This window comes from Balaenoptera musculus, chromosome 3 (assembly GCF_009873245.2).
Source record: "Balaenoptera musculus isolate JJ_BM4_2016_0621 chromosome 3, mBalMus1.pri.v3, whole genome shotgun sequence".
In the NCBI taxonomy this organism is placed as follows: Eukaryota; Metazoa; Chordata; class Mammalia; order Artiodactyla; family Balaenopteridae; genus Balaenoptera; species Balaenoptera musculus.
The window spans coordinates 159,718,151-159,738,694 of NC_045787.1; the positions used below are offsets into that span (position 1 = coordinate 159,718,151).

The 20,544-nt window shown below is 47.0% G+C and overlaps 1 protein-coding gene across 2 annotated transcripts; it reads left to right on the plus strand.

The window, feature by feature from the left end:
• The first annotated feature begins 38 nt into the window (after window positions 1–38).
• SLC35E1 (solute carrier family 35 member E1) lies at window positions 39–16,956 on the plus strand. Of its 2 annotated transcripts, XM_036845847.1 has the most exons (6): window positions 39–603; window positions 1,006–1,076; window positions 3,252–3,389; window positions 4,437–4,562; window positions 13,117–13,362; window positions 13,842–16,956. In XM_036845847.1, exons 1-6 carry the CDS (start codon window positions 180–182, stop codon window positions 14,070–14,072), a joined length of 1,236 nt encoding a protein of 411 aa, XP_036701742.1. In that variant the 5' UTR covers window positions 39–179; the 3' UTR covers window positions 14,073–16,956. The 2 variants fall into 2 exon arrangements, with proteins under 2 accessions (XP_036701742.1, XP_036701743.1); XM_036845848.1 differs by lacking the exon at window positions 4,437–4,562.
• The last annotated feature ends 3,588 nt before the right edge of the window (window positions 16,957–20,544 follow it).

The following is a 20,544-nucleotide window of genomic DNA, read 5'->3' on the forward strand; positions in this document are numbered from 1 at the left end:
GGGGGCGGGGCCTGCGCTCGCTACGTGGTGGCGGGCGCGTCTGCCGGCGCGTGTCAGTGACGCGAGAGGTGGCGGCCAATGGGGAGCGGCGTTGGCTGGCGTTCCCGCTCCCGTCCGCCCCCGCCCCCGCCCGGCGTCGGGCCGTCGGACGGGCGGGAAGGGGCGGCCGCTCGGGGAGGATGGCGGTGGCGGCGGCGGTGGGAGTGGGCGCTGGCGCCGGGGGCCCAGGAGCCGCGGGCGGCAGCGGCGGGACGCGCGAGGGCGCGCGGGTGGCGGCGCTGTGCCTGCTGTGGTACGCGCTGAGCGCGGGCGGCAATGTGGTCAACAAGGTGATCCTGAGCGCCTTCCCGTTCCCCGTGACCGTGTCGCTGTGCCACATCCTGGCGTTGTGCGCGGGGCTCCCGCCTCTGCTCCGCGCCTGGCGCGTGCCCCCGGCGCCGCCAGTCTCAGGCCCTGGGCCCGGTCCGCATCAGTCGCCGGGCCCGCTCCTGCCGCCGCGCTTCTACCCGCGTTACGTGCTGCCGCTCGCCTTCGGCAAGTACTTCGCGTCAGTGTCCGCGCACGTCAGCATCTGGAAGGTGCCCGTGTCCTACGCGCACACCGGTGGGTGCCGAGGCTGGCCTAGGGGGCGGCGGCCGGGACACGCCGCCTGGGGCTTCGGCTCTTGGGTAGGAGCGTGCCGGCCGGGGTGCTGTCGACTGTCAGGAATGCCGGGCTGAGAAGTCAGCTAATGTCCGGAAGGCGCTGGAGGCCGCCAAAAGCTTTTAGCAAGAGAGGGACACGCACAGGGGTCTCTGGGAGGTAAGGGCTGAGAAGAATGCTGGGAGCTGAGCAGGGCGGATCAGAACTGTTGGGTTAGGGGGAAGACCCACAGAAATAGAAGAGCTGAAGCAGGTTGAGGGGCTGCCAAGCCTTCCCGCCCCTCCAGTGGAGTTGGGACAGAGTCCCAGGGTGGGTTCTGGGACTAGGAACAGCTCCCTGAACGCCCCTTGCCTCTCTTTGCAGTCAAGGCCACCATGCCCATCTGGGTGGTCCTCCTGTCCCGGATCATCATGAAGGAGAAACAGAGCACCAAGGTAACCCAGGAGGGCTCTGGGCCAGTGGGGGCCCCAAGGGCTTTCCGGCTGTTGCCCAGCTGGTGACGTGGTCCAGGTTCCTGGCCTGCAGGCTGCCTGGCTTCCTGTCAAATAAGGAAGTCAGCTTAGAGACCTGGTAGCTCTTTTGCTTTTAATGTTCTGGAATCACCCTGGGGGCAGTGGCGTGTGGGGTGTGTGTTCCTGAGTTGTCTCTGTTGTGTGATCTCAGGATGCTGCCATCCATCTCAGGTGCAGCGTTCCTCCCTGCTTTGATTACCTACCTGGGGTTGCTGGTAGGCAACTTGGATAACTTGGTCCCATCCTGACCAGACACCCCATGCCCCTCTAGTGGGGTCAGGGTTGGAACATCCTTGGAACATCCGACTCCTTGCTGGAACGGAACTCCTGACAGAGTTTCACATCTTTGCAAGAGATAGCGGTCAGGCTGGGACTTCTGGGGTCAGAAGTGAAATGCTAGTTAGAGGAGTCCGATTTTGGCAAAACCCAGCAAAGTCTTGAAATAAAAACAGCCAGGAATTGTGACTGTCTGGGAATGGAAGTGAAAACAACACGCAGAACCCAGGGCTGCATAGGGAAGATGCTCCGGGCACAATTCAGGGTCTGTTCAAGATGCCAAGCCAGGGTATTTCCTGGCTTGGAGGGAGAGAAGCTGTGGTGTCAGCCAGAGACAGCCTTTCCCTGTGTCCTTAAGTGGAAGTGGGACTCCTGTTGTCCCAGCTGGAATCCATTTCATGCTGGACAGAGCTCCTCTTTCCTATGTGGTCGGTTTCTGGCATCCTGTATTTTATGTAACTTAGAACGGCGGTGCCCTGGATCAGCTTACAGAAATGGGGCCACCTCTGGCTGATGTTTTCTTTCAGCCAGTCTTTTCCCCTGCAAGATCTGGGTGCGCTCTGCAGCCCACCCCCAGGGTGAAGTCAGGTGTGACTTGTCTCCCCAGGTCGGAGTTGCCTGAGAGGTGTGCGGCTGCATCTCTCCATATCACATTGTGTTTATCAGGTTTCCTGTTGTAAGGGACATTGTACCCGGCTTGGGCAGGGAGCCAGAACCTTACACAGAGAGGAAAGACAGGGGAATGGCTTAGGCAGGAGACTAAGGATAATGATAGAGTAAGTGTGGCCCCACCCTGTTCGGATAAGCTGGGTAATCATTCCTGATCTCAGGGGAAGAAATGGGACTTCAAAAGGGAGAGCCCGAGGGCCGCAGCCAATAGTGGGGGGAGCAGGAATTCTGGAATTCAGAGGCCTCCCTCGGCCCTGTGTGTGGGCGTTGGCGGGGTGGGGAGCCTCACCACCCCCTCCTAAAGTCTCCCAAGTGCTTTAAGAGTATCCTTTGTAGGAGAAGGATGAGCCAGGAGTAAGAAGAGCTAAATGTGGAGAATGGATCCCATTTTAGCCACCAGAGCTCCAGGGCCATTCCTTGCCCTAGGCCCTGGAAAGCTTGAGCCTACTGGAGGGCCCTCTATCATGGCACTCGCTACTCGGTCTTTCAGCCAGCAGTTACTGGGTTGCCTGCCGTGTGCTGGGCACCAGGATAGAACAGTGAACAAGGAGCTGCCCTAAGCGAGTGCAGGGACGCAGACAATGTAAAGGGCGCTTATAGTGGATGGAGAGCGCTATTCCCTGGAACACACAGCAGAGGAAACTGACAACGTCTAGGGGGAGGTGGGTCAGGGAAAGTTCTTGTGTTTGTGAACTGACACCTGAAGGGAAGGGAGGTCTCCAGCCGGAGAAGGTGTCAGGGGAGTGTCCCTACCAGGGATAACTGCATGCTGGAAGAGCCCGAAATAAGAGGGACCCGGCCAGCCTCTCAGAGGATTGAAGTTTCAGGCCCTGGTGTGTTTGTGGCGGCAGCTGGATAGATCCTATTGGGACCAGCCCTGGTTTGTGGCTCTTAATGGGGGTGATGGTATAGGGGGTGGGGCCACCCACAGTGATACAGCCCTGCCCTCAGGTACTCCGAGAACCATCTGCGCCCCACCCCCCGCAGCGCCCCCTAGAGCATCACTGTCGTGGCTAACACCATTATTCAAAGGCGTAGGCGGTGTCCTTTTGGGGAGGGAAGAGACAGCAGCTGAGGCTTTCCTCTGGTCATCTGTGTTGGGTGGCCCAGCTCAACCCTGGCCCATCAGCCCCTCCTGCCCTCCTCTCGCAGGTGTACCTGTCACTCATCCCCATCATCAGCGGCGTCCTGCTGGCCACTGTGACGGAGCTGTCCTTCGACATGTGGGGGCTTGTCAGTGCCCTTGCTGCCACACTGTGCTTCTCGCTTCAGAATATTTTCTCCAAAAAGGTATTTGGGTGCCATCCAGGGTGCACCTGGTGTTGCAGGGGTGTGCGGGTGGCATCTAAAAAAAAGTGGCCGAGTAGGGATTTCTTCGGTGTTGGAACAAAACAAATCCTGTTGCCCTTCTGCTGGTTTCTATTTGTTTGGTTTTTAAATAGCTTGTCTGTTTTTTTATTATAAAGTTCGCCTATGTTCAATGTGAAAAAATGGAGAAAAGCCCAATGAAAAGAAATCAGAAAACTTATTGAGCACCTACTGTGTGCCAGGCACCATAGTAGGTGCTGGAGACAAAGAATCAAGAGAGACCTGCCCCCTGCCCCAGGGTTTCCTCTTTACTGAGGAAAGTCACAGTGCTGTCCCCTAAGGAGAACTACTATTAATGCTAGAGTTTCTTCCTGCACGGTTTTTAGAGTTGTAATATTATACATATTTTTCAAATTTTGCTTCGTTCATTTATTATTGCAACACTGCATGCCCCCATATCACTGAAAGTTATTGCTCCTAACTCCAGTAATAATCACATCTTTTCAGGTATCACAAGTAACGCAGTCGGTTTCCCTGTTGCAGATGCAGATTATTTCCAGCTATTCACTATAAATAATATTGTAATGAACGTCTTTGTGCATAACATTTTTCTGTCTCTCAGGTTATTTCCTTTTGATAGGTTTACAGTTCTTGGGTCAGAGGGTATGAGATGTTTATGGCTCTTGATATACTTTGCCTGGTTGTTTTCTGGAACTATATGCCAATTCAGACATTAACCAGTGCCATTTCAGAGTGCCTGTTTTACTGTAGCTTCACCAGCATTGAGTGTTGGTGTTTTTTGTGTTTGTTTTGTTTTGTTTTTTTCTTTTCTCGGTCCTTCACGTACGAAACATTGTGCTTGTTTTGGACATGGGCTGTGTGTCTCGTCATAGGTGTGCTTTCAGGTTTGGCAGTCAAGGTCAGATGTCAGGGTTAATGTACAGTCACCATGTCTGGGGCCTGGGTAAGTGGAGCCTCTCTTGCCACTTATTGTTTCGATCAGCCTTTAAAGAGGTTTTCTCCCTTCAGGTATTAAGAGATTCAAGGATCCACCATCTCCGGCTGCTGAACATCTTGGGCTGCCATGCCATCTTTTTTATGATCCCCACGTGGGTCCTGGTGGACCTCTCGGCTTTCCTGGTCAGCAGCGACCTGGTGAGTTGGCCTGTGTCAAGAACATGCCCTTTTCTTAACTGGTTCCAAAGTAGGTGCTTTGTCAGGGAGTTACGCCTCTGTGTTGACTTTGGGGCATCTGAGGCCTCTGACAGCCAGCCCTTTTAGCCCTCAGCTCTTTGATGACTCACACCGCTTGCAGTCGAGTAAGAAGGCTGCCTGTGCATTTCCTTCTCTGTCGTGCTAGATCCCAGCTGCTGAAAGCTGCTGCATTTGTGCCAGTGCATTCAAGGAAGAAAAAAATGCCAGCACAGGCAACTTTCCCATCCTGACAGTCTGGTTCAGATCTCACTTTGCCTTTTGGAGATTGTGCTTGCACTGCTCGAGTCCTTTCTTGGTGTCATCTCTGTACTTCCATTGGCACCAGATGTATCCATAGCTCTCTGGGCACAGGAAAGAGCATCTTCCCACCACCTACAGGACCAGCCTCCAGAGAATGTGCTAGAAACTAATGCAGGTGACAGTGATAAGAAGGAGGTTCTTCCAGGCCCGAGTTAGATGGAGTCAATGTTTATTAGGGCTTAATGAGGTCTGACTGGATTCTTGACATTGGTCTTTAATCCCTACCACCACCTATGGACGTAGTGGAGGTTATCTCTGGTTTCCAGGTGAGGCAACTGTGAGTCTGTGTTCTAACTTCCCTTCCATGTTGATTAGCTATAATGTTTCTGTGAAGAACTTTCCATCATCAACTGGAACTAGTTTGTTACCTGGAAGTACAGTGCACGAAAAGCAGTTTACTGCTTCTCTTTCCTTCTAATTACCAGTTTTCAGAGTAAAGAAAACCAGGGAGTGTTAACCAGGGAGTTGAGGGTTTCTTTTGGGTGAAGGAGGGTTCTTTGATTTATTTACTTTTCAGTATCATTGTGAACTTGTGTTTGTCAGTTGTACATGTTATTTTTAAAAATATTCAGAGTATCTTGTCTGGGCTGATGGAGTCCTTCTTATTGGCTCCCTGCCCTTCTGATAGCACATATCAGCCTTGGGTAACTTTTGGCCCCACAGGATGTCCTCCCTCATCTTGTGCGCCTCCCATCCCAGACCTGCAATCAGCCACTCCTTCAGGGACCCAGGTTGCTTTTAGCAGAGAGAGAGTCGTGTTTAGAGACACCATCTCAGTGCCGCGTGTGCTCACTGCTGTTGGGTTGTCATTGTTTTTAAGCCTTGGCAGTAAAAAACTAGGAAAGATGTATTTGGTGGCGGAGGGAAGAGTTTATCCTGATTCATTCTAATTCCAATTTAACATTGCAGGATTTATTACTGCTTTGATTTTTTGTGTGTGTGTCTTTTCTGGTACACTTGGTTTCTCACAACATTTCTTATTCGCAATATACTACAGAAACTGTTCATGCATGATTCTACTGTACACACATATAACTGCTTCAGAGTGAGAATCCCTACCAGACAACTGCAGGTAGCGTACAGAGAAACAGTTAAGATTTCTTTGCAGCTCTGTTTGTCCTTAAAACAGGTTTCATTACAGATGTACAACTGGAATACTGTTCTAAGGGCACTTGAAATAATTGTTTTCACAGTGTGCCTCTGTCACCAACTTCTTGTGCATTTGGGTTCCTTTACTTCCATTTGTTTTCAATTTCCAGGCAATTTTCTTTCCTCACTGAATATATCAGACCTTTATATTTCCAAACCCAAATGATGTGACAGGGTTTATTCAAAGAAGTCTAACTTCAATCCCTGTTGCCTCCCCACTGCTGACCCCCATAAGTAGCCATTTTTATGATCTTGGTTTACCCTCTCAGTGTTTCTTTTTGCAGACATAACCAAATGTCTATATACAGTCAGCCTTCCATATCCATGGGTTTTGAGTCCCCATATTCAACCAAGGATCAAAATTTTCATCCAAGGTTGGTTGAATCTGCAGATGTGAAACCCACAGATATGGAGGGCCGACTATAAATTGTACTACGCCATTTTATATGAGAGGCTTTGGGCATCCTCAGATAGGGGGCACCTGGAACCAACACCCCACAGATACTGAGGGCCAAGTGTGTTCATACCTCCCTCCTCCTTACACAAAAAGTGGCTTTTTAGATACTTAGAAAAGAGTGCCTTGCTCTTTTCACTCAATGACATGTCCTGAAGATCACTCCATACTGACCTGTTAGGTCTTTTTTGTTCCTTTTATTGGCTGCATAGTATTGTCTATAGGTTTGGCGTCAGTTCTGTTACAACTCATTGGGGTCTGTGTGTATACACACAAACAAGTATACGTAGGCTTTGCTCTGCTCTCTCTTTTTTATCTTTTTGTCTGCTCTCTTTGCTTTGCTTTTCTCTTGTATTTTGGACATTTTTCGGTTTTCTTCTAGTTTTTCTCATTGAGGCCATCTATTTTCTACCTTGATGGGGCCCTTGTGCATTTTAACAGCAGCCCTAGGAGCATGCAGTAGTCCACAGTGCTGCCGCCTGAAGGCGGGGTTCCTGTCGGGGCTCCTCCTCTCTGCCCTGTGTCTCCCACAGCAGCCAGGTGAGTTAGCTCTGTTCCAGTGCGGCGCTCCATAGTAGAAGGAAGGAGGCTCATGTCGGAGAATATCAGCTGGGGTCTGCTATTCGCCATGTTACCAAGAAGCAAAGGCTACAGCGGGCAGTTCCCAGCCCTGATGCCAACAGTTCAACTGAAGCCAGGCACGGATCACCAGACTTGGGAGCAGGAAGCCTAGTTTTAAAGTTTGGACAGGATGTGTGAAACAGATATTTGAAAACTGAAAAGTAAATGGGAGCAGGCAGGGTGGTAGAGAAAACCAGATTGCAAAGTACCACTGAGCCATCTGTGAGTTTGCCTTTCTTTTGCCTCCTGTGTCTCCAGCCTGGACTCAAGGCAGCCGGAAATGCAGAAGTGGGCACTGGGGGAGAACAGAGTCAAAAGCCCTCTATGCTGGCTTGCAGACAGGGAAAGGAGATTCCTGGTGTTCAGAGAGAGTAGAGGAAATCCCCCATTTTCTCTGTTTCCTTTGTTCTCTCACATCCCAGGCCCCCAGCAATCCCATGGTGGTGGCGGCAGCAGGTCCCATGGGCACCTGAGATGCTGAGGGGGGCAGCCTCCCTCTGCAGTCACAGGATGGGATTAGCCCCATTGCATTTTTTTCTCCCTTCATCCTCCCACTGCTTGGCCCCCAAAAGGAGGTGCAGTTGTGGGAAAGACACAGCAGAATGGGGTAATTAATTCCAACTTTCTGACTGGAGGACTGAAAGAGGGAGCCCTCAGAAACCATAAAGTACCAAGGAGACATGGAGAGAGGAACCCAGAGAAAGTGACCTCATAAAACATGAAATCCTGGGCCCACTCCTGAGCTGCGCACGTGGGAATCTGATCCTAGCAGCATACAAAGACAGCATAGACTACTACCCAGGACCAAGAGTGACCACTGGGTAGAGCACACTCAGGACAGAGCTGTGTACCACTGAAAAGGCTTTGAAAACAGAACTGACATTGGAACCACAACCCACAGGAGGCTGCTCAAGCTTGTAGCCTGAACCCAACTGAGTCTGCTAAAACCAAATATCGACATTCCCCGTGGGACTTAAATAAGACCTACAGTCTTGTAATATTCTAACTGTCCAGGATATAATCCAAAATTACTTGGCATAGGAAGAACCAGGAAATTTTCAAGTCTTGTGGGAAAAGATAATCAATGGATGCCAACACTGGGATGACCCAGATGTTGGAATTATTGGACAAAGACTTTAAAGCAATGGTATATAATCATGCTCCAAAAATGCTCTTGAAACATGGGAAGAACAGAAGATAGATAGAACCAAATGGAAGTTTCAGAATGGAAGAAACAGCTTAAAAACTCACTGGATGGGCTAAGCAGAATGGAGGTGACAGAGGAAAGTCCATAACTTGAAGATAAATCAATAGAAATTATCCAGTTTAAACCACAGAGAGAAAAAGATGAAAAGACAAAGAAAAAATCTTTCAAAACAGCCAGAGAAAAATGACGCAGTATTTATAGGAGAACAGCGGTTTGGATGACTGCAGGTTTCTCATCAGAAACAATGAAAACCAGAAGTAGAATAACATTTTTTTTAAAGTACTGACACTAAGGAACTATCAACAGATAATTCTATATCCAGCAAATATAGAATCTTCAAAATCAATAGAACTATAGAAAATCGGCAAGAATAAAGAACTGAATACCACAGTCAACCAACTGGATGTCTCATTGACATTTATAGAATACGCTACCCAACAACAGCAGAATAGGCATTCTTTCAAGTGTACATGTGGAACATTCACCAAGATCATATTCTTTGTTACAAAACAAACCTTAACAAAAGGATTGGAAACATGCAAAGTATATTCTCTGATCCTAATGAAATCAGAAGTAAATAACAGAAAGGTAATGAGAAAATCTCCAAACACTTGGAAATTAAACAGCACATTTCTAAATAATCCCTGGGCCAAAGAGGAAGTCTCAAGGGAGAAAAAAAATTTTTTTCAACTGAAGCAAAACTGACCAAAAAAAAAAAAAGAGAGAGAGAGAAGACACTACAAATACCAGGAATGAAAGCGAGAATAGCACTGCAGAACTCACAGACCTTAAAACCGTAAGAATACTACTGACAACTCTACACACATAAATTCAACAATAGATGAAATAGACCAGTTCCTCATAAACCACAGACTATCAAAACGCACCCACTCAAGATGAAAAAGATAACCTGAGTCTTATAGCTATTAAAGAAATTGAACTCGTAGTTTAAAACCTTCTAAAAAGAAGTCATCAGGACCAGATGGTTTTACTGGTAATTTCTACCAAACACTTAAGGAAAAATAAACACCAGTTCCACACAGTCTCCTCCAGAAAACAGAAAAGGAAAGGAACTCTTTTGGCTCATAACAAAACCAAGAAAAAGACCAAAATCCCTCATGAACATGGAGGCAAAAGTCCTTAACAAAGTATTAGAACAAATCAAATGCAGTGATATATAAAAAGCATGCTACACTATGAAAAAGTGGGATTTAAATCAAGAATGCAAGGCTAATTCAGTACTTGAAAATCAGTCAGTGTAATCTACTATAATAGTCTAACAAAAATCATGTATTCATACCAACTGATGCAGAAAAGGCATTTGACAAAGTCCAACATCCAGTCATGAGTTTTAAAAAGTCAACAAACTAGAAATAGAAGGAAACTACCTCAACTTGATCAAGGGCATATATAGTTAACATCATAATGATGAAAGATTGAAGGCTTTTCCCCCTAAATTCAGGAATAAGGTAAAGATGTTTACTTTCACCATGCATATTCCACATCATACTTGACATCGTAGCCAGGGCAATAAGACAAGAAAAAGAAAAAAGAAATACAGATTTGAAAGGATGAAATAAAATTCTCTCTACCCAACAAAATCTTATTCTTTAGTATTAATTCAACTATAAATCACTACTTAAATTTTAACTTTAATTTTTCTCCTTGGCAAAGGTGTAAATGAAAAAAAAGTTGAGATACTAATCTATCTGTGTGTGTGTGTATACATGGAGATAGATATATACCTATATATATTAAAATTCTTTTAATATAGAAAAGCTGATTGGAAAATTTACATACATTGACTGGCAAGAGAACTTGAATAGCCAAATAAGTTTGAGAGAGAAGAATAAAGTTGGAGGAATCACATTACATAATTTTAAGGCTTAGTATAAAGGTATGGATATTGGTGGAGAGAGACATCGATCAGTGGAGCAGAATAGACAGTTGGAACTTATACTCACAAATATGGGTAACTGATCTTTGATGAAGGTTCAAAGGCAATTCAATGGAGAAAGGATAGTTTCTTTAACAAATGGTGTTGGAACAATTGGACATCCATAAGCAAAAACTGAACCTTGACTTCAACCTAACACATTATACAAAATTTACTTCATAATGTATTCTAGACCTAAATTTAAGAGCAAAAATGATAACCTTTAGAAGAAAACAAGAAAAATCTTCACGACTTGGGATTAGTTCTTAGACATTACACCAAAAGCACAGTCCATAAAGAAAAAAATTGGTAAATGGGGGCTTCATCAAAATTAAAAACTTTTGCTTTCCAATACACTATTAAGTGAAAGAAAGACAAGCTACAGACTGGGAAAAAATATTTGCCAATGAGATACTGACAGAGGACTTGTGTTCAGGATATATTATAAAGAACTCTCAAAATTCAATAGTAGGAAAACAACTTGCTTAAAAATGGGCAAAAGACTTGAACTTCACCATTGTGATTGTACAGATGGCATGTGAAATATGTTCAACATCATTAGTCATTAGGGAAAAGCAAATTAAAACCAAGATGAGATGCTACTTCGTATCCAGTAGGATGGCTACAATAAAAAGTTCTGGCAGTACCATGTTTGTCAAGGCTGGGCCACAACTGGAATTCTCATATATCGTTGGAGCAAGAGCAAAATCATGCAGCCACTCTGGAAAACATTTGGGAGTTTCTTCTGAAGTTAAACATACACTGACCATGTGTCCCAGTAGTCTCACTCCTGGGTATTTACTCACATTCACACAGAAGCCTGTACATGAATGTTTATAGCAACTCTATTCATGATCACAAAGTATTGGAAACAACTCAAATGTCATTCAACAGGTGAATGGTCAAGGTAACTTCGGTATGTTTGTACAGCAGAACATTTCTCAGCAATAAAAAGTGTACCAACTGTCATCCCTTACAACAACTTGCGGGGGTGGGGGTGTCAGAGGCATTATGCTGAATGAAAGAAACCTGTCTGAGAAGGTTCCATGCTGTATCATTCCATTTACAGGACAATCTCCAAAAGATGAACCTATCATGAAGAACATATCAGTGGTTGCCTAGGTTGGGGGAGGGGGTTTGCACAAAGAAGCCCTGGGGAGTGTTACAGGGTGATGGAGCTGTTCTGAATCCTGATTGCAGTGTTGGCTACATGAATCAATATATGTGTGAAAACACATGGAACTATCCACCGGGAGGAAGAAACACTTGACTTTATTGTTATGTCAATTCTTTTAAAAAGCTGGATTGGCTGGGTTCCTTTCCTGGAAGATAGATATCTTTGCAAGCTGGCTGCCTTGTAAAGATAGCTTGGAAGTCCATATGGGTCACCTCAGGGAAGAATTGCTGGGAGAACAGACCAGCTCACCCTGAAGGCGTGCTGGTGGGCTCACTTGCCTTACAGGGGCTATTATCCCAACTAGGGCGATGTTCTGGGCAATTCTGAGCAGGTCACCTACTCAGATCTCCCTCACCTTTAAGAGGACTATCGTTCCCTATCAGAGGGTGGTAGAGATAGAATCAGGCTGCCGCCCTAAGATTGCTGCAGCTCCCATCTTGGCAGGGCCACTAGACACCACTGTCCTGGGGGGACCCAGCTGCATCCTCCTTTGTCAAAGGCCAGAGCAGCCTGGGAATTGGCCTGGGATCAGCCCAGGCTCTTTGAGGAGTTCTGTGGTCCTGATGTCTGCTAGTTGTGGTTTCTTGACTTCTGGGTTCCCTTCATTAGGGTGGCTTCCTTCTGGTGAGGGTCAAATGGTAACTGAAGTTTTGACGGTAGCATTACCTCCTGTTTGTTTGGCTTGGGATTGTTTTAAAGCACTTTCAAAGCTGTGATTGCATTTGATCCTCATAGCAGCAGCGTTGTGTGGACTTATCAGGGGTCAGTCTTCCCCATTTCATAGATGAAGAAAACAGAGAGGTCGAGCAGCTTGCCCGGGGTTCCCAGCGATGGGGCAGACCCAGAGCCTCTGGCTCCCAGCCTTGGGCAGGGGGGGGTCTTCACACACCCAGAGGCTGCCTTCCCAGGACCTCCCCATTTTATACAATGCATCATGTCTGCTATGGTTTGAATGTCTGTCACCCCCCCAAATTCATATGTTGAAACCTAAGCCCCAAACATGATGGTGTTAGGAGGTGGGGCCTTTTGGAGGTGATTAGGTCATGAGGGTGGAGCCATCATGAATAGGATTCATGCCCTTATAAAAGAGACTCCAGAGAGCTCCCTCGCCACTTCTGCCATGTGAGGACCCAGTGAGAAGGTGCCACCCTGAACCAGGAAAAGGGCTCTCCCCAGATGCGGAATCTACTGGTGCCTTGATCTTGAACTTCCAGCCTCCAGAACTGTGAGAAATAAACATGTTGTTTGTAAGCACCCCCAGCCTGTGGTATTTTATCTTAGCAGCCCAAACAGACTCAGGTGATGTCCAGAATGCAGACCTCGCTCTGCTAACCCAGAGCCCCGGCCCTCACTGTGCAGGGACAAGGGAAGGCTTTGGTTTGTGTCATACTCTGCACCCCTTGGGTAGCTGATGTGCCCCCGAACCTCCGCTTCCTCAGCAGGAAAGGGTGGTGATTATTATTATTGTTGCTCCTTGTGGAGTGTCGTGAAGGTCAGAGGTTGTATAGATAAAGCACCTGGTATCACACGATGACCCACCTGTGTCTGTTCCCCAGCGAATGTGTGACCCTGATAAGCCACTGTGTGTCACCACCCCCGCCAGGGCAAGCCTGTGACCGCAGTGCTGTTCTCGCTCCCCCGTCTCTGTAGACCTATGTGTCCCAGTGGCCTTGGACGCTTCTGCTCCTGGCTGTCAGCGGCTTCTGTAACTTTGCCCAGAACGTCATTGCCTTCAGCATCCTCAACCTCATCAGCCCTCTGAGCTACTCAGTCGCCAACGCCACCAAGAGAATCATGGTCATCACGGTGTCCCTGATCATGCTGCGAAACCCAGTCACCAGCACCAACGTCCTGGGCATGATGACGGCCATCCTGGGAGTCTTTCTGTACAACAAGGTGAGCCTGAGGTGGGGGGAGGCTGTCCCCCCGGACGCCCAGGGAGTCTACCAAGAGTTGGTCGGGGCAGGGAATGGAAAGGGCCTCACCAGGAACTAAGAGGCCCGGTTCCAGCTCCCAGCTTTGCCACTGACTGGTTTATGGTCTTGGCTCCGCCCCCTCTGCCCGGGGCTTCCTTTTCCTGCGTAGATGACCCCAGGCTCATGCCTCACTCCAGTGTGACTCTCGGGTCTACTGCGGCTTTATCGGGAATTTCACTCCCTCCTTGCGAAGAGTCTGTTTGTTCCGATGTAAGGCTGTGGGATGGCTGACAGGTAGGGCCGGTCCAGTAACAGTTCACTGGCCATGCCCAGCCCCACGAGGGGTGACACTTGTGTTGGCCTTGAAGGCTGCTTGGCCGTGAATCTTGAGCTCCCCTCTGTCCTCTGTGCGTGTCCCGGACAAGGAGCCAATGTCTCACTGCTCTCTTGACCTCGCAGACCAAGTATGACGCGAATCAGCAAGCCCGGAAGCACCTCCTCCCCGTCACGACGGGGGACCTGAGCAGTAAGGAACATCATCGGAGCGCCCTGGAGAAGCCCCACAACGGCATTCTCTTCCCCCAGCACGGGGACTATCAGTACGGCCGCAACAACATCTTGACAGATCACTTCCAGTACAGCCGGCAGAGCTACCCAAACTCGTACACTTTGAACCGTTACGACGTGTAGAGTCTAGCGACCAGGGCAGGACGTTCTGCCAATCCTCCCTCCTACCCCCCAGCAGTACCAGAAACTTCTGACAACCAGTGAATGTACAACCCGGCCAAGGGGGGATGGTGCAGAACCATCAGAAGACCCTGGGGTTCCCGACCCCCTGGGGGCAGCAGGACGCCGTCCCTGCAGTGGGGACCACTGCCCCCGAGCTCCGGTGTTTCATGCCCTTTCTTCCTGGAGTCTGTCTTCTGAGGGCTGCGTCGCCATGTGGAAATCTCGGCCGGCTTTTACCTTTCTGTGTGGACTTACTCCCCAAGTCATGTTTTTCAGAGGTCTTGTTCTGTTTTCCAGATAACAGCCAGGGCCCTCTCTGGAAAGGACACAGACCTCGGAGTGGGCAAGAGGTGGTTTGCAGGGAGGGTGGCAAGGAAAGGACCCCAGGGTGGTGCCTGGTGACAGACTAGCCGCTTTAATTCCACTGCTCAGGTAGGCATAGGACTGGTGCAGCCATGGAGCAGAGGAGAGGGACGGTTACTGCAAACGTCTCCAGCCCCGAAGATGGACTCAGCTTTCTGGTCAGCCCCATGGCTGTTTGCAGTTCTGGCAGACGTTCCCCAGTGCAAAGCTATTGCAATTAGCATTGAATTCTTAGAGCCTAATTCTGACCCCAAAGTCGGAGGTGGCATGTGCCCGGATCCAGAGGGCAAGAGGGCCGCTGTCTCCTGGGCTCCCTCTTCCCTTGCTGGAGCGGGGCATCTCTCCTCTCGGAGCAGCAGGGAGGAGGGGACGCAGGGCTGTGAGAAGGATCATGAGGAAATCACGTTCAGTGTTTCAATCTCTATTTCTATAATATTTGTTTTGTCTTTTGAGCCTTCACTTCTGTGCTGACTTAGTAGGATGTTTGGTGGGGTGATGTTGGCTTTATGAGGATCTTGCATTTTTCTAGGGCAAATTTTGTAGCTGTCTGTGTTTTTATGCCCCCATCCCCCTTAGGGGACGCAGGATGGATGGGGATCGGCTTATGGTTGGAAAACCCTTTTGTTTTTAAGCATTTAAAAACAAGAAAAGTTGCTGGCCATGCCTGTCTCGGCACATTTCTGCGTTTAGTAGGAAGGAATGAAGTGTTTTGAAAAGCTGGTCACTAGCTTTTCTAGTGACCAGTCCCTGAAAGTGAGATGAATCAAGAATGTCATCTCGATAGTTTGTGTCATAGATGAGAGCTCAGTGCTCTGATTTCCATTAGCTGTTCTTGTGGTGTTTGCATTAGTATCTGAATCATGTCCCAGTGAAGGGGCAAGCACCCAGCTAGGATTTGGTTTGCCAAATCAGTCTTTGGTCAAGAAAAAGTTTGGGTTTTGGCAAAATCACTCCAGGAAAATTATGTGACCCTAGTGGGTAACCCATGTGCTGAGGTCCAGGTCAGGACACCTGGCATCACGAGAGACTGTGCCCTCGGAAAGGACCACTTGCTTGGCTGCTAGGGTCTTCGCTGATGGCCGCCTTCTTCCTTCAGCCCTGTCCCCAGCCTCTTGAACAGGCACTAGGTTTGATCAGCAGATGGGATATCGGGTCACCCTTTACCTCCTGGCATGTGAGACGGTTCTGTTTCACCAGGAAGTACCGCTCGACTCCTGTTTTTGATACTTAGAATTCTGTATTTAGAGGTTACATTTTTGTCAGCTTATGAATGGGCAGCTCCTGGAGAGGTCACAGGGTCCCCTTGTGGCCTGTGAGTTCAGTACCACTGGCCTAAGGAGTCCCTGTTTGTCATTGTCTTGCTTTTGAATTACTTTGGCCACAAGTTCTGAGACAATGCTGTGTAAAACAGGAAGGGGCCATTCTGAACGGTGTTATTTGTGAAAACAACTTGCTGAGTGCCTTCACCAGAGGCAGTAGAGTCTGCAGTTGAACCACAATAAATGGGGATAATTTTGTACGGCATAGACATTACGGTAGTTGTCTTTATGATAGGAGCTGATTCCTTGAACGTATAATTGAACTCCAAAATGAATTATGCCTCTGTGCAGGTTTAATGAAATTTCTGAGGTTGCTGAAATGTGTATATTTGTTTTCCTTTTCCAGTGCAAGATCTGCTGGTGAGGGGAAATATCTGACTGGTTTTATTACGGTTTATACATGAATAAATGGGATATTTAGTTCTGTACATAAATCTACAGTGAGTACATACACTGGAATGAGAGACAATCGTATTAGACCAAATCATCAGATCACAAGACGAAGACATACTTTTGAGACTTGAAAGTTCAAAGCTGACACTGACCCCTTTAAGGCCAGTTTTCCAGCCACTTGCTGCCCTGGCTCAACCCTCCACCCCACTCTCACATCCACATTTGCAGCTGGGTTCCCCTCACCTCCTCACTGCTGGGTATTGTGACAGCTAGTTCACCCATCCGTGGTATGGTCTGCAAAACTAACTCAAACCCAACTCCTTCGTTTTACAGAAGGGGAAACTGAGGCTCAGAGGGCATTTTTAAATAGTGTTTGTTCACTATCTTGAGACTCAGTGTGGAATTTTTAAGCACCTTATTTTAATTCATTCATTATTGGGAAAATCAAACCCCTGTTACAAAGGAGAGAAGCCAAATAGGTTCAAATGAAGAAGCACTTGCAATTTCTGGATTTTACTGTGTATTTGGCATACATCATGCAACAGGCCCTCTGTTATCACTGGGACATAACGAGACCTGGATACCTTAAGGTCTAACAGCCTTAAGGGCATAGAACATTAAATTATTGAAGAATCTGAACATTGTGAATTCTTTTTTTCAATTGTCACCTTGTTTTCAGGACTTTTCATGCTATAGACTGTTCTGTGGGAATGATACTGTGTATATTCATGGATGGCATTTACCAAAAATAAATGGTGGTCTCCAGGGAATCAAGATTGGTCCCAGTTTGTCAGTGAGGGTCCCTTTCTGAGTGACCCTGTCGTCAGTGTGCCCAGCAACAAAAAAACGTGTAAGAGGCAGAAAGAGCAAACCAACTTGGTTCCCACATCCAGGTGTATTGCAACTTTATTTTTTCTGAGCCAAAATTTAAACATGTGACTTGTGAATTTATGAGCCAGTAGGATAAAACTAGAATCACAGCTTAACAGTTATTGACATGCCTTTATTGAACAGAATAACATGGAAAATCCAAGAATGTTGTGAGAGCTGTGCTTACATCTGTATGAGAAACAACAGAGTACCTGCTACATGTGGGCTTTTCACACACAATCCACAAAGGATTACCCTTCACCTTGTAACACATGGAAGTGAGGCCCAGAGGGGTTAAGTCATTTGTCCAGGATCACACAGCTACTGAAGTCTGCCTCCAAGCCCATTTCCCCCCATATTACTCAGAAACCACTCCCAACAAAGAATTTCCTTCAATCACAGTTGATGGGTATGAGTTTCTCCTAAAACAATTGCCCACATCCTTTTAATTCATAATCCTTTCGTTCAGTGATTTACTGAGCACCAAAATATATCGCTGAGATATATAAAGGTGCTTGTGAATAGTTTATCTCTGAAAAGATACACAGGAAGCCGGACACAGCAGTTGCCTCTGGAGAGGATATATGCACTTTTTTCAAAACTGGCATATTGTGCATATTGTGCCAAGTACAGGAAACAGATACGTAAGCCTCCTACCCTCAGAGCACTCAGGCTTAATTTATGGATGTGTGACTAAGGAGCACACAAGTGCTGTGTTGGAGGCGGGGCAGAAAATGCTAAAGGAAGTACAGGGTAATAATTATTCAAGCGGCAGATGGGAATGTTTTGGCTTGCATTTTCAATTCACAGTATTTTATTTGCACATTTTGTATTATATATGCTTGTTTAACTATCAGGACCCGAGAGGCAGGTATTAGCCCTATTTTACAGAGGGAAATGGCAACAGAGAAAGTCAGGCTTGGTCCATGGAACACGCCTGGAACCCAAGTGTCTGACTCCAAGCCCAGGGCCCTTTGCCCTGCAAAGCAGCCTCAATAAAGTGAGTGGTTTTGTTTTTCCTCACATTTGTCATACACTCTGAAGAGGAGCTGGTGCAATCAAAGGGGATCCTTTCAATTCACTTGCCTCGGCCACACTGCTAAAGTAAGACCCTGAAGGAGCCCTGATGTCCAGATGACCCAAGTCGCTTTGCAGTTGCCTGCTGTGGTTCCAGCAGGGCCTCAAGAGGCTCTGCTGGGGATGGTGTCACTGCCTTATAAGTCAGGCAGGGCCAGGTTTAAGGATGGCCTCATTGCTCAGATACCAGAGCCCGAACCCCTCCTCAGGGATGTCTGCTCCCAGACACCACGACTCCTTTCTCTCCCCAGGGCAGCTCCTTTGTGACCAGAGGTTCGTTTGGTGACACATGATCAGGCCCAAGGAATGCCCATGTCTAGGACAGGACAGGACCTTCTTCTCTGTTCCCACATGACATTCCTCCTGCCATGGCTTCAGCTAGTTGATCACATGGGGTTCAATTACTGCAGATGAGGTGACAGTCACACCAAGCTTTGCTTTACTGAGAACATAGGTCTAGATGGGCCTAGATTTCCTCAGTCAATCCCCTACTTTTTTTAGTAACAACTTTTATAGTCGATATATTTTTATAGTCTATATATTTTTTAAGTTAGAAAAAAATTATTAAAGCCAAAAAGTTATCTATACTATACAGATGTCAAAAAGAATGGGATAAAGAACAACTTCCAAAATATATCGCTGAGATATATAAAGGTGCTTGTGAATAGTTTATTTCTGAAAAAATACACAGGAAGCTGGACACAGCAGTTGCCTCTGGAGAGGATATATGCACTTTTTTCAAAACTGGCATATTGTGCATATTACTTTGTAAACTGCTTTAAAAAAATATGCTAGAAACATTTCCCTTGTTACTAAATATTATCCCTTGATTCTGTGTCTGTGTACATGGTATTATAAGATGTGCTACAATTAACCAACCCCTATTGCTGCACATTAAATACTATTTTTTTTATAACTATATTTTTCTTCCGTTTGTCAAGTGCTATTTAAATTTATTATTATTATTATTTTTTATGGCTGTGTTGGGTCTTCGTTTCTGTGCGAGGGCTTTTCTCTAGTTGTGGCAAGTGGGGGCCACTCTTCATCGCGGTGCACGGGCCTCTCACTGTCGCGGCCTCTCTTGTTGCGGAGCACAGGCTCCAGACGCGCAGTCTCAGTAACTGTGGCTCAGGGGCCCAGCTGCTCCGCGGCATGTGGGATCTTCCCAGACCAGGGCTCAAACCCGTGTCCCCTGCATTGGCAGGCAGATTCTCAACCACTGCGCCACCAGGGAAGCCCCTAAATACTATTTTAATGGGATAAGTTTGCAGCACACAATGTTGCATATGCTTCTGATCTAGGATAAATTCCTCACGGCACATTTGCAGGACCAAAGTGGGTATGCGTGTGGGTTTTAAATTCTTTCCTTTTTGCTTGTTAGGTGGGCCCCTCAGCAAGTTCATCTCACCAAGGGGTGTGCATTTTACTTGCTTACTTAACAGTTTTGTTCCCAGGTCCTTGGAGACCATGTCGGTCTGCAGGAGCCTCTACTTCTAGCAACTCTCTCTACTGCTTTCTCCTGACCAACGGATTCTGATTTGGCCCACTGAAAGGAGCCTGGGGGAGGCCTTGTGATGCTTACATATCCAGTCTCAAATGGCATTTTAAACACTATGAGATGAATGTATGATAGCAGTAGTCATGGGTGTACAACCTTTCTGGTGGACAGTTGAGCAACGTCAGCATTAAAAGTGCAAACCCTTTGACCAAAAGATCTCTGTATACACTAAAACTTTTAATAGTGGTTTAAAAGTGGAACCAACTCAAGAGACTCCATAGAGTCTGGCTTCAAAAAATTATAGTAAATCCACATTGTCCTATGCAGTCATTAAAAATGACCAGATAGATTTGTAACGTGTTTTGGTTCACAGATCCCGTTAAGAATCTGATAAGTGCCGTGTATCTTCAACTCACAAAAATGAGTGCTTGAGTGCTATCTCTGAAATCTATCCATGGTGGATCACAAGTTAAAGCTTCTTGATATAGTTCTTTACTGGCATGGAAAAATCACACTATCCAGATTACTGAGCATTATACTAAACAGAACATTCCCTCTGCCTGGAATGTTCACACAGCTGGTTCTGGAGTGGGATCTCAGTGCAAACCTCACCACCCAAGGGCCTTCTCAGATAACCCTATCAGTGTAGGCACCACCCTCCTCCCTTATCATGGTCTTAGCACCCTTCTGTTTTCCTCAATAACACCTTTGAGACGATATATTTGTTTACTGATCTATGGGTCTCTGCCTACCCAGACCGTGGGCTCATGAGAGCAAGAGCTTAGGTCTGACTTGTTCATTGTTTCATCCACAAGCAACATCCAACCTGCCTTTTTGTGAACCAAGAATGGTCTTTACAGGTGAACATTTGCAATCAATTGATGACAGGAAAGACTGACTTGGAATACCCAGA